Source organism: Saccopteryx bilineata, chromosome 5 (assembly GCF_036850765.1).
Source record: "Saccopteryx bilineata isolate mSacBil1 chromosome 5, mSacBil1_pri_phased_curated, whole genome shotgun sequence".
Classification (NCBI taxonomy): Eukaryota; Metazoa; Chordata; class Mammalia; order Chiroptera; family Emballonuridae; genus Saccopteryx; species Saccopteryx bilineata.
In genome coordinates this window covers 170,470,741-170,492,944 of record NC_089494.1, presented here as the reverse complement: position 1 = coordinate 170,492,944, position 22,204 = coordinate 170,470,741, and the positions used below count along the sequence as shown (strand labels likewise).

At 36.7% G+C, this 22,204-nt stretch overlaps 1 protein-coding gene across 2 annotated transcripts in view; it reads right to left on the bottom strand.

Annotated features, from left to right (window-relative positions):
• Window positions 1-22,204, bottom strand: part of CFI (complement factor I) — an 86,336-nt gene that overhangs the window by 24,571 nt on the left and 39,561 nt on the right. For both annotated transcript variants that reach the window (XM_066280773.1, XM_066280774.1), the window contains 4 exons: window positions 20,774-20,887; window positions 20,520-20,630; window positions 15,270-15,293; window positions 7,262-7,297 (listed from right to left, as the gene is read on the bottom strand). In XM_066280773.1, coding sequence (XP_066136870.1) covers window positions 7,262-7,297; window positions 15,270-15,293; window positions 20,520-20,630; window positions 20,774-20,887 — 285 coding nt within the window. The remainder of the gene's footprint in view (window positions 1-7,261; window positions 7,298-15,269; window positions 15,294-20,519; window positions 20,631-20,773; window positions 20,888-22,204) is intronic.

The following is a 22,204-nucleotide window of genomic DNA, read 5'->3' as shown; positions in this document are numbered from 1 at the left end:
AGCATTCTGGAGTTCCACACAAACTGAAAGCAAAAGGACTGTTATCACTTGAATCTGAGAGACGAGGGTGTGGAGGAAGCTACCGCAGCAGCGACGCTCATTCAAGCCGCGAGGGAGTGCGCCTGCGTGCTATCAATAAGACCACCCTCAGATGCCGATAAGAAAGAGGAAATCGAATATTATGGATACAAAAGAAAGAGAGGTAACACAAATAGATGTGGAAAAATCTATGGAGAAAAGACTTAACATATTGGAAGCCTTGGAGCTAAATGACAGAGAATTTAAAATAGAAATCTTAAAAATACTCAGAGATATACAAGAAAACACAGAAAGGCAATATAGGGAGATCAGAAAACAACTCAATGAACACAAAGAATATATTACCAAGGAAATTGAAACTATAAAAACAAATCAAACAGAAATGAAAAACTCAATTCACGAGCTGAAAAACGAGGTAACAAGCTTAGCTAACAGAACAGCCCAGATTGAAGATAGGATTAGTGAAATAGAAGACAAACAACTTGAGGCACAACAGAGAGAAGAAGAAAGAGACTCAAAAATAATAAAAAATGAGAAAGCCCTACAGGAATTGTCTGACTCCATCAGAAAGAATAACATAAGAATAATAGGTATATCAGAGGGAGAAGAGAAAGAAAATGGAATGGAGAATATACTCAAACAAATAATAGACGAGAACTTCCCAAGCCTGTGGAAGGAACTAAAGCCTCAAATTCAAGAAGCAAACAGAACACCAAGTTTTCTTAACCCCAACAAACCCACTCCAAGGCACATCATAATAAAGATGACACAAACCAATGACAAAGAAAAAATTCTCAAGGCAGCCAGGGAAAAGAAGAGTACAACATATAAAGGAAGGCCTATTAGATTATCATCAGATTTCTCAGCAGAAACTCTACAAGCTAGAAGAGAGTGGACCCCAATATTTAAAGCCCTGAAAGAGAGGAACTTTCAGCCAAGAATACTATACCAATCAAAGCTATCCTTCAAGTATGAAGGAGATATAAAAACATTCACAAATACAGAAAAGATGAGAGAATTTATCAACAGAAAGCCCCCACTCCAGGAAACACTAAGGGGGATTTTCCAACCAGATTCAAAGAACAAAAGAAAACAACACCACAAGTAACAGCTCCACCAAGAACACAATAAAACCAAACTTAAACTGTGACAACAAAGGAAAAAAAGGGGGGAGAGGATGGAGATTAACAGTAGCAAAGGATGATGAAGTGCAGAAATACTTATAAGATAGGGTACTACAATGAATATGGTAGGTACCCTTTTCATTACTTAATGGTAACCACCCTTAAAAAAACCACCACAAAAACATTTGACTTAAAAAAGGTAGCAACAGAGGAAAGAAGTATGGAACACAAACAAACAAAAACAAATGATAGAAAAACAAAAGAGAAGAATCAAACTAGATACAAAACTAACAGAAAGCAATTTATAAAATGGCAGTAGGGAACCCACAAGTGTCAATAATTACACTAAATGTAAATGGATTAAACTTACCAATAAAAAGACACAGAGTAGCAGAATGGATTAAAAAAGAAAATCCAACTATATGCTGCCTACAAGAAACACATCTAAGCAACAAGGATAAAAACAAATTCAAAGTGAAAGGCTGGAAAACAATACTCCAAGCAAACAACACCCCAAAAAAAGCAGGCGTAGCAATACTCATATCTAATAATGCTGACTACAAGACAGAAAAAGTACTCAGAGACAAAAATGGTCATTTCATAATGATTAAGGGGAAGTTGAATCAAGAAGACATAACAATCCTTAATATATATGCACCAAACCAAGGAGCACCAAAATATATAAGACAGCTACTTATTGACCTTAAAACAAAAACTAACAAAAATACAATCATACTTGGAGACCTCAATACACCGCTGACGGCTCTAGATCGGTCATCCAAACAGAGAATCAATAAAGATATAGTGGCCTTAAACGAAATACTAGAACACCTGGATATGATAGACATCTACAGGACACTTCATCCCAAAGCGACAGAGTATACATTTTTCTCTAGTGTACATGGAACATTCTCAAGAATTGACCATATGTTGGGCCACAAAGACAATATCAGCAAATTTAGAAAAATTGAAATTGTACCAAGCATATTTTCTGATCATAAAGCCTTGAAACTAGAATTCAACTGCAAAAAAGAGGGGGAAAAACCCACAAAAATGTGGAAACTAAACAACATACTTCTAAAAAATGAATGGGTCAAAGAAGAAATAAGCGCAGAGATCAAAAGATATATACAGACAAATGAAAATGAAAATACGACATATCAGAATCTCTGGGATGCAGCAAAAGCAGTAATAAGAGGAAAGTTCATATCACTTCAGGCCTATATGAACAAACAAGAGAGAGCCGAAGTAAACCACTTAACTTCACACCTTAAGGAACTAGAAAAAGAAGAACAAAGACAACCCAAAACCAGCCGAAGAAAGGAGATAATAAAAATCAGAGCAGAAATAAATGAAATAGAGAACAGAAAACTATAGAAAAAATCAATAAAACAAGGAGCTGGTTCTTTGAAAAGATCAACAAAATTGACAAACCCTTGGCAAGACTCACCAAGGAAAAAAGACACAGGACTCAAATAAATAAAATCCAAAATGAAAGAGGAGAGATCACCACAGACATCATAGAAATACAAAGAATTATTGTAGAATACTATGAAAAATTATATGCCACCAAATACAACAATCTAGAAGAAATGGATAAATTCCTAGAACAATACAACCTTCCTAGACTGAGTCATGAAGAAGCAGAAAGCCTAAACAGACCAATCAGCAGGGAGGAAATAGAAAAAACTATTAAAAATCTCCCCAAAAATAAAAGTCCAGGCCCAGACGGTTATACTAGTGAATTCTATCAAACATTCAAAGAAGACTTGGTTCCTATTCTACTCAAAGTCTTCCAAAAAATTGAAGAAGAAGCAATACTTCCAAACACATTTTATGAGGCCAACATAACCCTCATACCAAAACCTGGCAAGGATGGCACAAAGAAAGAAAACTACAGACCAATATCTCTAATGAATACAGATGCTAAAATACTAAACAAAATACTGGCAAACCGAATACAACAACATATTAAAAAAATAATACATCATGATCAAGTGGGATTCATCCCAGAATCTCAAGGATGGTTCAACATACGCAAAACGGTTAACGTAATACACCATATCAACAAAACAAAGAACAAAAACTACATGATCTTATCAATAGATGCAGAAAAGGCTTTTGATAAAATACAACACAATTTTATGTTTAAGACTCTCAACAAAATGGGTATAGAAGGAAAATATCTCAACATGATAAAGGCCATATATGATAAACCATCAGCCAACATCCTATTAAACGGCATAAAACTGAGGACTTTCTACCTTAAATCAGGAACAAGACAGGGTTGTCCACTCTCTCCACTCTTATTCAACGTGGTGCTAGAAGTTCTGGCCAGAGCAATCAGACAAGACAAAGAAATAAAAGGCATCCATATCGGAAAAGAAGAAGTAAAGCTATCACTTTTTGCTGATGATATGATCCTATACATCGAAAACCCGAAGGACTCCACAAAAAGATTATTAGAAACAATAAACCAATACAGTAAGGTCGCAGGATACAAAATTAACATACAAAAGTCCATAGCCTTTCTATATGCCAACAATGAAATATTAGAAAACGAACTCAAAAAAATAATCCCCTTCACGATTGCAACAAAAAAAATAAAATACCTAGGAATAAACATAACAAAGAATGTAAAGGACCTATATAATGAAAATTACAAAGCATTGTTAAGGGAAATCGAAAAAGATACAATGAGATGGAAAAATATTCCTTGTTCTTGGATAGGAAGAATAAATATAATCAAAATGGCCATATTACCCAAAGCAATATACAAATTTAATGCAATTCCCATCAAAATCCCTATGAGATTTTTTTAAAGAAATGGAACAAAAAATCATCAGATTTATATGGAACTATAAAAAACCCCGAATAGCCAAAACAATCCTAAGGAAAAAGAATGAAGCTGGGGGCATTACAATACCTGACTTTAAACTATATTATAGGGCCACGATAATCAAAACAGCATGGTATTGGCAGAAAAATAGACACTCAGACCAATGGAACAGAATAGAAAGCCCAGAAATAAAACCACATATATATGGTCAAATAATCTTTGATAAAGGGGCCAACAACACACAATGGAGAAAAGAAAGCCTCTTCAACAAATGGTGTTGGGAAAACTGGAAAGCCACATGCAAAAGAATGAAACTCGACTACAGCCTGTCCCCGTGTACTAAAATTAATTCAAAATGGATCAAAGACCTAAATATAAGACCTGAAACAATAAAGTACATAGAAGAAGACATAGGTACTAAAATCATGGACCTGGGTTTTAAAGAACATTTTATGAACTTGACTCCAATGGCAAGAGAAGTGAAGGCAAAGATAAATGAATGGGACTACATCAGAATTAAAAGTTTTTGCTCAGCAAGAGAAACTGATATCAAAATAAACAGACAGCCAACTATATGGGAACTGATATTTTCAAACGACAGCTCAGATAAGGGCCTAATATCCAAAATTTACAAAGAACTCATAAAACTCAGCAACAAACAAACAAACAATCCAATTAAAAAATGGGAAGAGGACATGAACAGACACTTCTCTCAGGAAGAGATACAAATGGCCAACAGATATATGAAAAGATGCTCAGCTTCATTAGTTATTAGAGAAATGCAAATCAAAACTACAATGAGATACCACCTCACTCCTGTTAGATTAGCTATTATCAACAAGATGGGTAATAGCAAATGTTGGAGAGGCTGTGGAGAAAAAGGAACCCTCATTCACTGTTGGTGGGACTGTAAAGTAGTACAACCATTATGGAGGAAAGTATGGTGGTTCCTCAAAAAACTGCAAATAGAACTACCTTATGACCCAGCAATCCCTCTACTGGGTATATACCCCAAAACCTCAGAAACATTGATACGTGAAGACACATGTAGCCCCATGTTCATTGCAGCACTGTTCACAGTGGCCAAGACATGGAAACAACCAAAAAGCCCTTCAATAGAAGACTGGATAAAGAAGATGTGGCACATATACACTATGGAATACTACTCAGCCATAAGAAATGATGACATCAGATCATTTACAGCAAAATGGTGGGATCTTGATAACATTATAAGGAGTGAAATAAGCAAATCAGAAAAAAACAAGAACTACATGATTCCATACATTGGTGGATCATAAAAATGAGACTAAGAGACATGGACAAGAGTGTGGTGGTTACCAAGGGTGGGGGGGGAGGGAGGACATGGGAGGGAGGGAGGGAGAGAGTTAGGGGGAGGGGGAGGGGCACAGAGAACTAGATAGAGGGTGACGGAGGACAATCTGACTTTGGGCGAGGGGTTTGCAACATAATTTGATGACAAAATAACCTAGACATGTTTTCTTTGAATATATGTACCCTAATTTATTAATGTCATCCCATTACCATTAATAAAAATTTATTAAAAAAAAATACTTTCTATGTGTCAGACTTTATGCAAAGTACTTTGTAGATGATTATCTCATTTAAACATCATATTAACCCCAAGAGACAAGGTGCTGGGAACCCCAGACAATCATGGATCAGTTGGCCAGGAGAGGGAGTATATATTTAGCCACCAGACATGCGATGACATTTCCTTCCTCTGTGAGCATTCAGATGTGGTACCTTTGTTACTGGGGAAGCAACATAGGAAAGCTAGGCTTACGACATGAATTTGCAAAAGAACACATGACAAAGAAAGAGAGTAACAGTGTAAGATGTTCTCCTTATTCTCTTTATATATTTTACCATGTCATGAAAATTTACAGACATGCTTCTTAGCCCCAAATGAGAAAGAAAAATTAACATCACTGCCAACTGCTGTGAGCATATAAGGAGGAGGGTCCTCAAGAGAGACAAGTTGTGAACAAATGTGTACATTTTTTTAGAGGGGGGGCTCCCATCCTTCCTAAGGTTGGGGCAGTGGTTGGCAAACTGCAGCTCACAAGCCACACGCGGCTCTTTGGCCCCTTGAGTGTGGCTTTTCCATAAAATACCATGTGCGGGTGCAAAGGCCAGCTTAGGAGTACCCTAATTAAGTTAATAACAATTAACTTACCTATATAGTTTAAGTTTAAAAAATTTGGCTCTCAAAAGAAATTTCAATTGTTGTACTGTTGATATTTGGCTCTGTTGACTAATGAGTTTGCCAACCACTGGGTTGGGTGAAGAGTGTGATGACAGGTTTTAAACTTATGCTTGGGCCTTTGAAAGAAGAGAGATTTCATTCATTGAGGGCTGTGAAACCAGCTTGGTTGGTATCCAAATATTAATGTTATTTGAGTAGAAAATAAAGGGCCTTTGTTTAAAATCCCTTCTGAGCATCTGTAGTTTTGAGATCTAAATTTTTAACTCATTGTCTGATTTTTTAAAATCTTATTTAATTTTGGGTCTTGGCAACTAAAAGAGATTCTTACATGAACTTCAGTTTAAAATATCCCCACAAAAATAAAAACAACAACAACAGAAAGCCAAAATGAAATGATAAAAAAAAATAGAAATAAAATACCCTTAAAGTAAGGAGCTAATTTATTACCAATTTGTATTTGAGGTTAAGTTACTCACCCGAGGTTAGATAGCTAATAATAACTGAGTCAGGATTTAATACAAGTCAATTTGACCTGAAAGCTCTAATCAATCACTGTCTTCCCAGGACATATTGGCTTTTAGCGCACAACTGGCCAGAATACAAATCTTCACAGACCTCCTATTATTATGGTTTAAAACATAGCAAAAGAATTAATTCAATTCATTATTTTTCTATTTCAAAATGTGTGTCCTGGGTCATGCTTGAAATTTTTTTGTTTTTGACAGAACTGACCAACAAAGCTTCTAACAAATAGAAAAACTTTATGTAGAATTAGAGTATTATTTTCACATCAAAATTAGTCAGATGCATTAATCCATTTTTAAAGCAGGTCTCAAGAAGGATTTATGCTTGTTTTACTTAAAAGTTATAAGGAAAAAGAAAAAGTACTTTTATTTTCTCAATTTAAACTGATATCAAAGGTAATTGTTACTTGAATCAGTTATATTACATACACATACATATTCACTTACAACATTAAAATGTAAACTTAAATCAGTGAACCACTAGTAAAAAAGATTAATGTCAACTTACCGGTATCCATATTAGCAGTCAAAGTTTCTGGTTCTTCTATAATAAAACAAATTTACAGTGTTCAAAGTTGTGTTAATAGTAAAAATTAAATCAGTTAAACTTTGATAATAATTTTTTTTCTTAAAACTTGTCCTCCTTTTAGAAAGACAAAATCCCCAAAGCACATCATCTGATTTCCTTTTTTTTTTTTTTTTTACTAGATAATTGTGAAGGCTGCAGATGAACTTTGTAGAATTTTATAGGCATGAACTAGAGGTGTCTATAGGTACAAGTGAATGGTGATGTTCATGGTGCTGCGGTTTTCTGCATTTAGAACAAGCAAAACTCCCAGGTTAGAGAAAAACAAAAGCTGCTCTTTCAAAGGTCCTTACATAAGGTAGGGAGCAGTCACTGACACTGAGCAATATAGTTTCTGAGCTGACATTAGAAAAGGCTCCTCTCCTTATATACATAATAAGGCACTTCTTTCGGGAGGCATGCAAGCAAAGATATTTCACTAGTTTCAGTATCAGGTGTTGTTAGTATTAGACATTTGAGATGCAGAAGTCCAAAGCAAAAAAAGAAAACAAACAGAAAGGATTCTTCTTTCTTTCTTCCTTAGATTTTGCTTAAAGGTATATGGAGTGATTTCATCTTCACTCTGCTGCCCTAGAACATTTAATCATGCACAGGATCCTGATTTCTTTGACCTACTGACCCGAAGATGGATTGCCACCAACATGTGGCTCTGTCTTGGATGAGGTTGCCCATCCAGAGGGCAATGGTACTTTGCTGTAGCAATCCTGCCTTGGCCCTGAATTCCCCAAGTTCTTTTTAGAAGAGACATACATGTATTTCTTATGCAAAACATCTAGATTATTTTCTGGGCAGAGAGGCTCTGCTCAGAACTTTCACAAAAGCACCCTCATGAATCAAAAAGGAGTCTCAAAATTCATGCTAAATGCTCAAAAAAATTCATGCTAAATGGGGAATTCCAGTGTAGCTCAGGTATACTAGATATTAGAAGAGCAGCACGAAGCTCTGACAGCTCTAACTATAAAAAAAATTAATAGCTCTAGCCAGGTAGCTCAGTTTGTTAGAGCATTGCCCTGACATGCCAAGGTTGTAGGTTCCATCCCCAGTCAGGGCACATACAAGAATCAACTAATGAAAGCATGGATAAATGGAATAACAAATCGATATTTCTCTCAATCTCTGTCTCTCTCTCTTCCTCCCCTTTCCCTTCTATTTCAAATCAGTAAATTAAAATATTTTAAAAAGAAAAACAATCAATAAAGATGAAAACAACTAATGAAGAGTAAAGATTTATATGCAACAAAGCTCACTATGGATAAAATAATAGATTGATGGCAGAGTGGAAGAAGACATATACAATCTCTTAAACTAAAAACGGATTAATATCTAGAATGCAAAGCAATAAAAAAAGAAGACTGCAATTCCAACGTGAAATGAAGCAAAAGATGTTAACTGGTGAAAGCAAAGATAAAAGAAAAGAAAAAAACCTCAAAGCTAGCATGCACATAAAGAGATTCAAAATCATTGGCTATAACAAAAATTCAAATTTATAAATGATGCCATATCATCTGACAGTATGAGATTAGCAAAACTAGAAAGCTAGATAATACTAAATGTTGGTTCACAGGCATGGCTGGTGGAGGTGAGACTGGATAGCTCTGCTGAAGAACACACAGACACTAGCTAATCAGACTAAGTAGATGTGTACCCCAAGACCCAACAATTCCTTATAAGCTAAATGACTCAAGGAAGTCCTCCTACACATCTCCAAGGAGAGGATATTCATTACAGTGTGACTGTGGGCTGAGAGTCCATTACTGAGAAAGCAAAGATTAAACTGAAAGATGAACAGCACAGAGTATTTTATGCAGCAGTTAGAAGCAATAGATTAAGGGGCCACATAACAACATGGGCAGATCTCTGAAACATAATGCTGTGTGCAAAGAAAAAAAGGAAACGTAAGATCTACAACAAAATGCTATGTGAATTAAACATGTATGCTTACAATGTAACAATAAACATCGGATGAGAATGCATACAAACAAAAAGATATACATGTTAAATCACACTAAAATGCTTGCTGTGCGAATGGAAATAAAGGAGAATAAATGAAACAAGAGTGGGGCTTTGCCTTGACCAGGAATGGTCATGTGTGATGAGATGAGCAGTATCATGATCTAATCTCCATGCCCCTGAGCTCTGAAATTAGGAAGGAAGGAAGGGAAAGAGGGAGGTAGGTAGGAGAAGGAATCATGAAGGCTGGTGGTGGTGGGAACAACAGCAGCCTTGGAGGACAAGAAGACAAGACGGGGTGAATATGAAGAAATGATTGAGATTAGGCACTAAGGGGTGATCTTGAGCATGTAGAAGCCCCACCAGGAATCCTAAGAAATCTTGAGGGGAGATCATGGGTGTTTAGTAGTCATTTTATATGAATAAGAGAGAAAAAGGTGATCCTAAAAAGCAGAATTTTGTAACTTCTGGCTTACAAAATAAAGTAGAAAATCAGAATGCCTAGCTATGTCAACCCAAACAGGCCTTCTCCAAGGCACATTGTAATAATAATAAAAAAAAGGCAAAAATCAGTGATAAAAAAAGAATCATCAAGGCAGTTAGGGAAAAGAAGAACTTAACATATAAAGGAAGGCCCATAAGGTTATCATAAGACTTCTCAGCAGAAACTCAACAACCCAGAAGAGAGTGGAACCAAACATTGAAAGTACTGAAAGAAGGAAATTACCAGCCAAGAATACTATATCCATTAACATTGTCCTTCAAATATGAAGGAGAAATAAAAACTTTTACAGACATACAGAAACTGAGGGAATTTATCACCAGAAAACTCCCACTGCAATACTCAAGGAAATACTCAAGGGGATATATCTACCAGATACAAAGAAAACAACACAAAACTACAAGTAAAAGCTCCAACAAGGTTACAATATAAACAAGGATAATCTGTGACAATGAAAACATTAAAAGGGAGAGGATAAACGTCTGAAGTAGCAAAGAAGGATGGAGTATAGAAGCACTCATAAGACAAAGGACTCTGTGAATATGAAACTTTTTCTATCAACAATCTAATGGTAACCACCCATGAAAAAACTAAACTAAAATACAGAGCTTAAAAAAGAGAAATAGAGGAAAGAACCATGGAATACTACCAAGCAAAAACAACTGACAGAAACACAAAAGAAAAGAACCAAAGGAGACACAGAGCTACCAGAAAACAAAACATACATTGGCTACAGAAAATCCTCATATGTCAATAATTACCCTAAATGTAAATGGACTAAACTCAACAGTAAAGAGGCAGAGAGTAGCAGATTGAATAAAAAAGCAAAACCCAACTATATGCGGCCTTTACGAGACACATCTAAGGTACAGGGAGAAAAGTAGACTCAAATTGAAAGGTTGGAAAATAATTCTCCAAGCAAATGATACACAAAGAAAAGCAAGTGTAGCCATACTTATATCTGACAATACCAATTTCAAGACTACAAGGTAACAAGAGACAAAGGTAGACATTTCATAGTGATAAAGGAAATACTATATCAAGAAGATATAACACTTCTTAACATATATATGTTGAATCGGGGAGCACCAAAATATATATAGCATCTACTAAAAGATCTAAAAATAGATACAGACAAAAATGCAATCATAGTTGGAGATCTCAACACACCATTAACAACATTAGATAGATCATCCAAATAGAAATATTGGTCTTAAATGACACATTAAACACAAAGACATAATACACATATACAGAACATTTTATTCCAGAACATCAGACTATATATTCTTTTCCAGAGTGCATGGAACATTCTCAAGGATAGACCATATGTTGGGCCACAAAACCAACTTTAACAAATTTAAGAAGATTGATATACCAAGCATATTCTCTGACCATAAAGCTTTGAAATTAGAATTCAACTGCAAAAAGGAAGTAAACCCACAAAAACTTGGAAATTAAACAACTTATTTCTAAAAAATGACGGGATCAAAGAAGAAATAAAGGCAGAGGTCAAAAGATATACAAACAAATGAGAATAACAACAGAACACATCAAAACTTCTGGGATGCAGCAAAAGCAGTAATATGGAGGTTAATATCATTACAGGGTTATATCAAGAAACAAGAGAGATTTCAAGTAAACAACCTAACATCTCATCTTAAAGAACTAGAAAAAGAAGAACAAAGGCAACTCAAAGTCAGCAGAAGAAAAGAAATAGTAAAGTTAGAGCAGAACTAAATGAAATAGAGAACAAAAAAATTGTAGAAAACATAATACAACAAAGAGCTGATTCTTTGAAAAAATAAATAAAATTGAAAAATCCCTTGCTAAACTCACTAAGGAAAAAAGAGAAAGGTCTCATATAAACAAAATCTGAAATGAAAGAGGAGAAATTGCCACAGACATCATAGATATACAAAGGATCATAGTAGAATACTATGAAAGACTATCTGCCACCAAATTCAACAACTTAGAAGAAATGAATAAATTCCTAGAACAATACAATCTTCCTAGACTAAGTCATGAAGAAGTGGAAAATCTAAATAGACTTATACATAGTTATCCAAAACCTCCCTCAAAATAAAAACCCAGGACCAGATGGCTACACTAGTGAATTCTACCAAATATTCAAAGAAGAATTGGAACCTATCTTTTTCAAAGTCTTCCAAAAAAATAGAAGAGGAAGCAATACTCTCTAACACATTTTATGAGGCCAACATAACTCTGATACAAAATCTGAGAAGGACAACACAAAAAAAGAAAACTATAGACCAATATCTCTAATAATACAGATGAAAAAATCCTAAACAAAATGCTAGCAAATCGAATACAACAACACATAAAAAATAATATATCACAATCAAGTGCTATTCATCCAGGAGCACAAAGATGGTTCAACATATATAAATCAATCAATATAATATACCACATCAAAACAAAATACAAAAATCATATGATTCTATCAGTAGATGCAGAAAAGGCATTCCATAAGAAACAACATCCCTCTATGTTCAAAAGAATCAATAAAATGAGTATAGAAGGAAAGTACTTCAACATACTAAAGACCATATATAATAAACCACTAGCCAATATCATACTGAATGGTGAAAAACTGAAAGCTTTCCCTCTAAAATCAGGAACAAGACAAGGTTGCCCACTCTCTCCACTCTTATTTAACATAGTTCTGTAGGTCTTAGCCAGAGCAGTCAGGCAACAGAAAGAAATGAAAGACATCCATATTGGGAAAGAAGAAGTAAACATACACTTATTGTCGATGACACTATCCTACATGTAGAAAACACCAAGGACTTCACTGAAAAACTATTAGAAACAATAAACACATTCAGTCAAGTCATGGGATATAAAATCAATATACAAAAGTCTACTGATTTTCTATATACAACAATGAAACTTAAGAAAATAAATTGAAAAAAAATTTCTTATACATTTGCAACAACAAAATAAAATACTTAGAAATAAACTTAACAAAGGATGTGAAGGACCTACCATATTGCCCCATGTATAAAATGCACCCTCTTTTGAAAAATTTGGGGTCTAAAAACTGGGTGTGTCTTATATAGTGGCTGTAGATTTTTTTTAACTTGCATTTCCCACTTTTTTGCATGGATGAGGAGTTGTATGAATTTTATAATGAATAAAACTTGAGTTCAATAACTTTATGTAATACATTTTTTTTCAAATTTTGGGCCCCCAAATTAAGGTGTGTCTTATACATCAGAGCATCTTATTCATGGGGAAATATGGTATATACTCAAACTACAAAACATTATTAAAAGAAATTGAAAAAGACACCGTGAAATGGGAAAATAGTCTATGTTCATGGATTAAAAGAATCAACATAGTAAATTAAAATGGCCATATTACACAAAGCAATATACAGATTTAATGCAACTTGCATCAAAATCTCAATGTCATTTTTAAAAGAAATAGAACAAAAAATCACCAGGTTTGTGTAGAACTGTGAATAGCCAAAGTAATCCTGAGGAAAAAGAATGGAGCCAGAAGTATAACACTACCTTACTTCAAGTTATACTATAGAGCCATGATAATCAAAACAGCATGGTATTGGCAGAAAAACAGATATACAGGCCAATGGAATAAAGTTGAGAGCCCAGAAATAAAACCACATATATATGGGCAAATAATCTTTGACAAAGCGGCCAAAAGCACACAATAGAGAAAAGAAAGCCTCTTCAATAAATGGTGCGGGGAAAACTGGAGAGCCACATGCAAAAGAAAAACTTGACTACCGTTTGTCCCAATGCACAAAAGTAATTCAAAGTGGATCAAAGACCTAAATATAGAATCTGAAACAATAAATCACATAGAAAAAAACATAGGTACTAACTCTTAGACCTTGGCCATAGAGAAAATTTTATGAATTTGACCCCCAAGGCAAGGGAAGTAAAGGCAACAATAAACAATGGGACTATATCAAACTAAAAAGCTTCTGCACAACAAAAACTGACAAAAAAACTAACAGACAGCCAACCAAATGGCTGTTGATATTCACAAACAGCTCCGATAAGTAGTTAATATCCAAAATATATAAAAAACTCACAAAGCTCAACAACAAACAATTCAGTTAAAAAATGAAAAGAGGACCTGAACAGACACATCTCCCAAGAGGACATACAAATGGCCAACAGATACATGAAAAGATTCATCTTCACTAGCTATTAGAGAAATGCAAATCAAAACTATGACATACCACCTTACACCTGTTAGATGAGCTATTATCAACAAGACAGGCAATAACAATTGTTGGAGAGGTTGTGGAGAAAAAGAAACTTTTATGCACTGCTGGTGGGAATGTAAACTGGTACAGCCATTATGGAAGAAAGTATAGTTTTTCCTAAACAAATTAAGAATACAGTTGCCATATGACCCAGCAATACCCTCTACTGCAGCGGTTCTCAACCTGTGGGTCGCGACCCCGCTGGGGAAGCCATCGGAAAATACATAATGTATATCAGGTATTTACATTCCGAATCATAACTGTAGCAAAATTACAGTTATGAAGTAGCTACCAAAATTATTTTTTGGTTTGGGGTCACCGCAACATGAGGAACTGTATTGCGGGGTCACGGCATTAGAAAGGTTGAGAACCACTGCTCTACTGGGTATCTACCCAAAAAACTCGAAAACATTAGTATGCAAGGACACATGCACCCCATGTTCATCGCAGTATTATTTACGGTGGCCAAGACATGGAAACAACCAAAATGTCCTTTGAAAGAGGACCGGATAAAGAAGATGTGGTACATATATACAATGGAATACTATTCAGCCATAAGAAATGATGACATAGTGACATTTATGACAACATGGATGGACGTTGATAACATTATACTGTGTGAAATAAGTACATCAGAAAAAGCTAAGAACTATATAATTTCACACATAGGTGGGATATAAAACTGAGACTCATGGACATAGGGAAAAGTGAAATGGTTACCTGGGACAGGGGCTGGTGGGGGAGAGAAAAGAGGGACAAATATATGGTGATGGAAAATAATTTGACTTTGGGTGGTGGGCAAGCAGCTCAGTCAGCACCTTAAAGGCTATAGAGATGTTCACCGAACCCTATGCACTCTTGTTGATCATTGTCCCATTAAATTTAATTTCAAAATTTAAGGGAAAAAAAGCTGGGTTAATGTTGATGCATGGTCATATTCTCCTGTGTTAATAGTTACATGAAAATATAAGATAGCACCATCTTGGTTTTGTTTCAATTCTGTAATATTCTAAGAATTTATGATATTTATTTTTTACATTGAGCCACATGTGAAAGGCCTGAAAAAATAAGAAAAAATTGACCAAAATAAAGGATACTTTTTATTTGAGAAAAATTCAACTATATCAATACACTGTGCATATATCATAAAGATTTTAAAACTTCATTCTTATTTCCAATTCTGTAATATAAACTTTCTATTATAAAAATACATTTACCTTTAATTTCAGGATGTTCATCTCCTAAAAATAAAATAAAATATCCATTGCATCAAAGAGATAATTTTCACTTTGTAACAACTTAAGTTAACATTTATAAAAACATAAAAGGGAACCACAGCATGCCACCTTCCTTTGATTTTTAATACTGCATAACAGATATTTCATCTTCCAATTAAACACACCAATTTCACCACAGCAAGGAAATCATTTTAACTTGAGATTTAAAAAGTCTTATTTGTTTTTCAGATATATCTGAACCATGTCCACCCAACAGCAGACTTATACAGTTGTGAAAAATTTATAACTCTTTAATCTATATTAATAAAAGGTAGGCTTATGGAGGACACATGAAGTTAAGATATACTTCAAATGTCCCTGGTGTAGTGATTCTGATTGTTCACTGAAAGGAGAGATCAATGAATATACTAAGATATGTTTTTTCTTTTTTTTTTAGAAGAATAGAATTTAAAAAAAAATTGATTTGAGAGAGACAGAGAGAGAGAGACATGAAGGGAGAGATGAGAGGCATAAACTCGTAGTTGCTTCACTTCAATTGTACATTGACTGCTTCTCATACATGCTTAATGGGGGGGGCATTTCAAGCTGAGCCAGTGACCCCTTGCTCAAGCCAGTGACCTTCAGCTTCAAGCAAGTGACCTTTGGATCATGTCAATGATCCTAGGCTCAAGCCTATGGGCCCACACTCAAGCTGGCGACCTTGGGGTTTTGAACTAGGGTACTCAGTGTCCGGAGTTGACATTCTATCCACTGTGCCACCACTGGTCAGGCTGTATTAATATACATTTTACATTTCTCCTCTCACTTGCTCTTTCCTGGTGAGGAAAAAAATTACACCCATTATGGAAATAGAAACGTAAATTAAAATAACGACAGTTGACTGAATATATTTTTGATCAAGATTCAAGAAATTAATAAGAAAAGTAAGCTTATGTTGTAGATATCTCCTTGCAACAGAATTTTTTTTTCCTGATAAATTAAAAAGGTTCTTTGACCTTAAACTTTAGAGTTTTGAATCAGGCTCAGAAGGAGGGAAGAGAGGGAATGGGGAAGGAAAAGGAGAGAAAAAACTCAAAATATTATACTGAAGAAGTGAAATCAAACTGTATAGCTTCAGAGAAAGACAAATATTGTATGAACTCAGACCTCAAATCTAAAAAAACCAAACTCATAGACACAAAGATCAATTTTTGGTTATCAGAGGCAAGAGACGGGAGAGGGGACTGGGTGAAGGTGGTCTAAAGGTACAAGATACCGTAGTTTATTTATAATCAGTTATAAATAGTACTGGGGATGTAATACGCAGCATGGTGGCTACATGCTGTATGACATATTTCAAAGTTGCTAAGAGAATAAACCTGAATAGTTTTCATCACAAGGAAAAAACACTTTTTTATAACTATATGAGGTGATAGATGTTAATTGAACTTATAACCATTTCACAATATACGTGCATCCAGTCATTGTGCTGTACACCTTAGACTTACACAGTGCTGTGTATCAATCATATCTTAATAAAACTAGAAGCATCACTGACACAAGCCATGCTTCATTATCCTCCTCTCCGGAAAATTATTTGAAATTTCTTTCTCCCTTCTCTTTATAAAGAATTTAACTACATTTAATGAATATAAAAGTATTTTTGCTCAACTGCTTATATCTTCAAAAACAAATATTTGTTGAAATCCTAAGAAGTATGTTTTATTTTATTTTTTTAATTTAAGAAGTGATAGCAATGGAAAATTAAACAAAATTTCTGTGAAGTCAAATACTTGGTCTACCAAGTAATGACAAAATAAAATTAGTGTTAATTCATTTATCCATACATATCTTCAACATTTGTTTAATGCTTACGTGTAAGTTTCTTTACCTAGGACATTTAGAATATAAAAATAATGAGATAGGTTCTGTTTTCAAGGTGTTGAGAAAGGAAGGTAAAACAAGTACGAAACACGACAATAAGCAGTTCGCCGTTGTTCAGTTGTGTCCTGACATGGACTCTACCAGTACGCGAGAGGCTGTTGTGTCGCTTCCCAGCTTGTGTCCTGTGACATCATGCAATGGCTTGAAATCACCCATGGTGGGAGCATGTACACCACAGAAATTGGCAGAGGCTACAGATCAGGGCTTCCCTCTCCCTCCCAAGGCCAGTTGTTAAACACTTGCCAGCACACCCCCGGATAAGTCCCACCTGTGAGGTGGAGCTAAGTACAGCAGTCCGCTCGCAGCCCTCCCCAGTCCCAGGCCCAAGCCCCTGGACTCAGCCCTGACTGCTCATTTGTTCTCATGCCCCATCCCATCTATCAGCAAATCTTGTTGACTCTCACTTCAGGATAGATCCAGAATCTGACTGCTTCTCTCATTCCCTTCCTATCCGCTTGTCGGAGTCACTGTCGTCTCTTCCCTGGATTCCTGGTGCCCCCGCGTCTCCCTCACCCTTGTGCAGACTACTTCCCACTGAGCCACCGGGTTACTCCGTGCTTCAGATGCAGTTCAGATCGTGTCACTCCTCTGCTTAAAGTCTGCATTTCACGAACAGGCCCTGATCTCCCCCACCCCAGCCACCTCCCCATCCTCTCCCACTGTTTGTCCTTTAATCTCTATCGCCACCTGCAACACCTGCCTCCTAGCCTCCTGACTGCTGTTCCTCCAACATTCTGAAATGTTCCTGTCTTAGCAACACTGCCCTGGTTGTTGCTCTGCCTAAACAATCTTCTGCAGATATCTGCATGACTGACTCTTTCATTTTGTTTTTCAAATTTTATTTTTTCCTTACAGTTTACATTCAATAATTAATAATTCAAAAAATAATTATAACATTATTTTGTATTCATTTCAGATGTACAGCATAGTGGTTAGACAGTCATATACTTGACAAAGTGTTCCCCCGATGTTCCTAGTGCGCACCTGGCTCCATGCAGTTATGTCCATCATTCTCTTTGGCTTTTTACCCAAAAGTCACCTCAGTGAATGAGCCTTCCCAAGCCACATTTTAAAATTTTAAAACTTAACATTATATATCTTTCTTCCTTGCTTTATTTTTCTTCTTAGTACTTATTCTTTTATGAGCTATTTTATTTATTTCTCTTACTTATAGTCTCCCTCATCTAGTAGAATGTAAGATCTATGAAGGGCAGGGATTTTATTTTATTTTTTTGTACTTCTCTGAAGTGTGAAGGGGGGAGGTAGAGAGACAGACTCCCACATGCATCCGCCCGGGATCCACCCGGCATGCCCACCAGGGGGCGATGCTCTGCCCATCCGGGGCATTGCTCTGTTGCAATGGGAGCCCTTCGAGGGCCTGAGGCAGAGGCCACGAGCCATCCTCAGTTCCCCCAGCCAACTTTGCTCCAATGGAGCCTTGGCTGTGGGAGGGGAAGAGAGAGACAGAGAGAAAGGAGAGGGGGAAGGGTGGAGAAGTAGATGGGCGCATCTCCTGTGTACCCTGACGGGGAATCGAACCCGGGACTTTCACACACTGGGCCGACACTCTACTGCTGAGCCAACCAGGCAGGGATTTTTGAAATATTACTCACTATTGTAACCCTAGTGTCTAGAACAGGGCTGGGCACATATGACATAGTGAGGACTTAATAAATATTCATTGAGTAAATGAATGAATGCAATAACTTAGAAAGCTTCCCCCCTCACCCACCTGAAACATTGATGGGAGCAAGGTCAGTTGGTGTGGCAGAGTAGTTACCTAATAAATATATGTATTTCACACTGGAGATTTTTCAATGAGCACCAAAAATTTAAGACCATCAACTCATTGCTTTGAGAGATGTAGTAAGTAAAGGGAAAGAATTAAACATGATTCCGCCTTTCTATTATGAACTGAATTTCAGGGAAACAAAATAATTGATACAGAAAATTCTTCTGTATAGAAGTTAATAAATATGGAAGGAATGTTGAATTAGAAATCTCCATTTTAGAGTCCCTATTGACAATTGGCTCTAGGCAACGATTACAAAGGCTGCTGAAAACCATTAAGGTGAGAAGTTGTGGGGGACTGTTTCAAAGGAGCCGTAGGTGATCAGTCTTAGCATCACTAAAAGTGGGATAACCAGACAACAAGACATTATATTAATAGGAACTACACAGCACAACCTATCAAGAATTCTTGCCTAAAACATTGAACTTTGCAGCTAATCAGGCCTCTATAAATCCAGAATAAGGAACATCCTGTAAAGACATGACTCAGTTTCTTTAAAAAAATTAGTAGCATGAAAAAAATTGAGGGGTGGGTGTGGATAGATAGGTGACTCTGAAAGAATAAAAAAGACCAAAACTTAATCATCAAACACAACGTTAGATTCTTTTGTATTCTAATTCAAACACATTAATTCTAAAAAGGCATTTTTGAAACAGTTCGGAAAACTTTACATGGACTGATACTAAACAGTGTTATGGAATTGTAATTATTTTTAGGTATACTAATGAGGTTATTGTTGTAGATAAATATGTTGCCAATGTTAGAGATATATGTAGGTGAAGTTATATGATAATCTGAAATTTGCTTTAAAATACTCAAAAAACCTGAATAAGACTGTTAAAATATTAATAATTGTTGAATCTGGGAGATGTAGATATAGGGTTTTAGTCTAATAGTCTATTTTTGTTATATATTTTTGTTATATAAATTTTGTAAATTTTCTAATAAAATGTTCTGAAATATCAGAGTAACTAGTATAAATAAAATATTATTTATTATGAGTTTACTTTGGTACAAGTTTTCACTCTTCCTTTATGTGATGGCTGTCATATGTGTTAATCACTAAATATTGGAGTAGTTTTGGAGTTTAAAAAAGTTCTGAAATAACAGATAAATATTTAATCACTAAAAATATGAGAGAAGAATATGCCGCAGTTCTGCAAAAGCTCATTCAATAGTACTCTTCCTGCTACACCTTCCTAAGGTCACTTAAGATTACAATGCACCTTTAAAAAAGTTTTAGAGCCTGACCTGTGGTGGCGCAGTGGATAAAGCGTCAACCTGGAAATGCTGAGGTCGCCGGTTCGAAACCTGGGCTTGCCTGGTCAAGGCACATATGGGAGTTGATGCTTCCAGCTCCTCCCCCACCTTCTCTCTCTGTCTCTCTCTCCTCTCTGTCTTTCTCTCTCCCTTTCTCTCTCCTCTCTAAAATGAATAAATAAAATTAAAAAAAAAAAGTTTTAGAATCCCTGGATCAAATGATGAGAAAAAGTAATCACAAAACTTTAAATTACCATTACAATTAGCTTCATCGTCTCCTGTGATGCAGTCCACCTCACCATTGCACACATATTTTCTTGGAATACAAACTCTCGATCTACACAGGAAACCTTTGCCTTGGCACCCTATGCAAACATAAATAGAAGAATTTTATTTGTTTTAGTCTTAAAATGGAATGAGATGGAATCTTCAATTCAATGGTAAGGTTGTCTCTACATCTTCAGTGGGAAGGATGCACTGGGGGACGGCAAGGCTGAATTTCTTTTACCTGTACAGCAGAGCTCATCACTCTGGTCCCCACAGTCGTTGAAACCATTACAGGCCCTCTTTTGAGGAATGCGTTTCCCATTCACACACTGAAAGGAATCATTTGTTGAAGTAGCTGTAAAGTAAGGATTATCTTTGTGAATTTTATTTATGGAGTTGTGGATAACATCTTAATCATGTTGGAATAATGGAGACATTAAGATAAAGTCAGGCATCAAATAAAAAATTGATAAAAAATGTATTGGTAGGCCCTGGCCGGTTGGCTCAGCGGTAGAGCGTCGGCCTGGCGTGTGGGGGACCCGGCTTCGATTCCCGGCCAGGGCACATAGGAGAAGCGCCCATTTGCTTCTCCACCCCGCCCCCTCCTTCCTCTCTGTCTCTCCCTTCCCCTCCCGCAGCCAAGGCTCCATTGGAGCAAAGATGGCCCGGGCGCTGGGGATGGCTCCTTGGCCTCTGCCCCAGGCACTAGAGTGGCTCTGGTCGCGCCAGAGTGACGCCCCGGAGGGGCAGAGCATCGCCCCCTGGTGGGCAGAGCGTCGCCCCTGGTGGGCATGCCGGGTGGATCCCGGTTGGGCGCATGCGGGAGTCTGTCTGACTGTCTTTCCCCATTTCCAGCTTCAGAAAAATACAAAAAAATAAAAATAAAAATATATTGGTAGCATCCACGTAGTATATATTGTTAATAGGGAAAGTAAGTGCCAAAACTGGCTTATGAAGGCCCTGTCTCTGAAAACCAGTATTTACTGTGGAGGTCTGTACTTGCTGAGATTGGGGGAGTGGGGTTCCAGAATCAGGAGCATGGCAGACAGTGGCAAACACTGGGGCTCACTTTTTATTTTCTTCCTATTATGTTCATCTCCACCATCGCCCCAAGGCTTACTTGGGCACTGCTGTTTACATTTTGATAGTACATTTTTTTGTTTTTTGTATTTTTCTTAAGTGAGAAGTGGGCAGGCAGAGAAACGCACACGTGCACCCCACCAGGATCCACTCTGCAAGCCCAGTAGGGGGCAATGCTCTGCCCATCTGGAGTGTTGCTCCCTCGCAACCTGAGCCATTCTAGTGCCTGAGGCAAGGCCATGGAGCCATCCTCAGCGCCTGGGGCCAATTTGCTCCAATGGAGCCTTGGCTGCAGGAGGGGAAGGGAGTGATAAAAGGAAGAGGGGAAGGGGTGGAGAAGCAGATGGGCACTTCTCCTGTGTGCGCTGACCAGGAATTGAACCCAGGACATCCACACGCGGGGCCGATGCTCTACCACTGAGCCAACTGGCCAGGGCCAAGAGTACATTTTTTTAGCACCATAAAAGGCTTTGGCCTTTAATGCTATATGTATGGCTAAAATATCCCAATGTCATGATGAAGGAGATAATGTAGTCTGGAAACTGAAACACAGGTGTGGTCACTTAAATGTGTTAAAGAAGGTGTAGAGGCT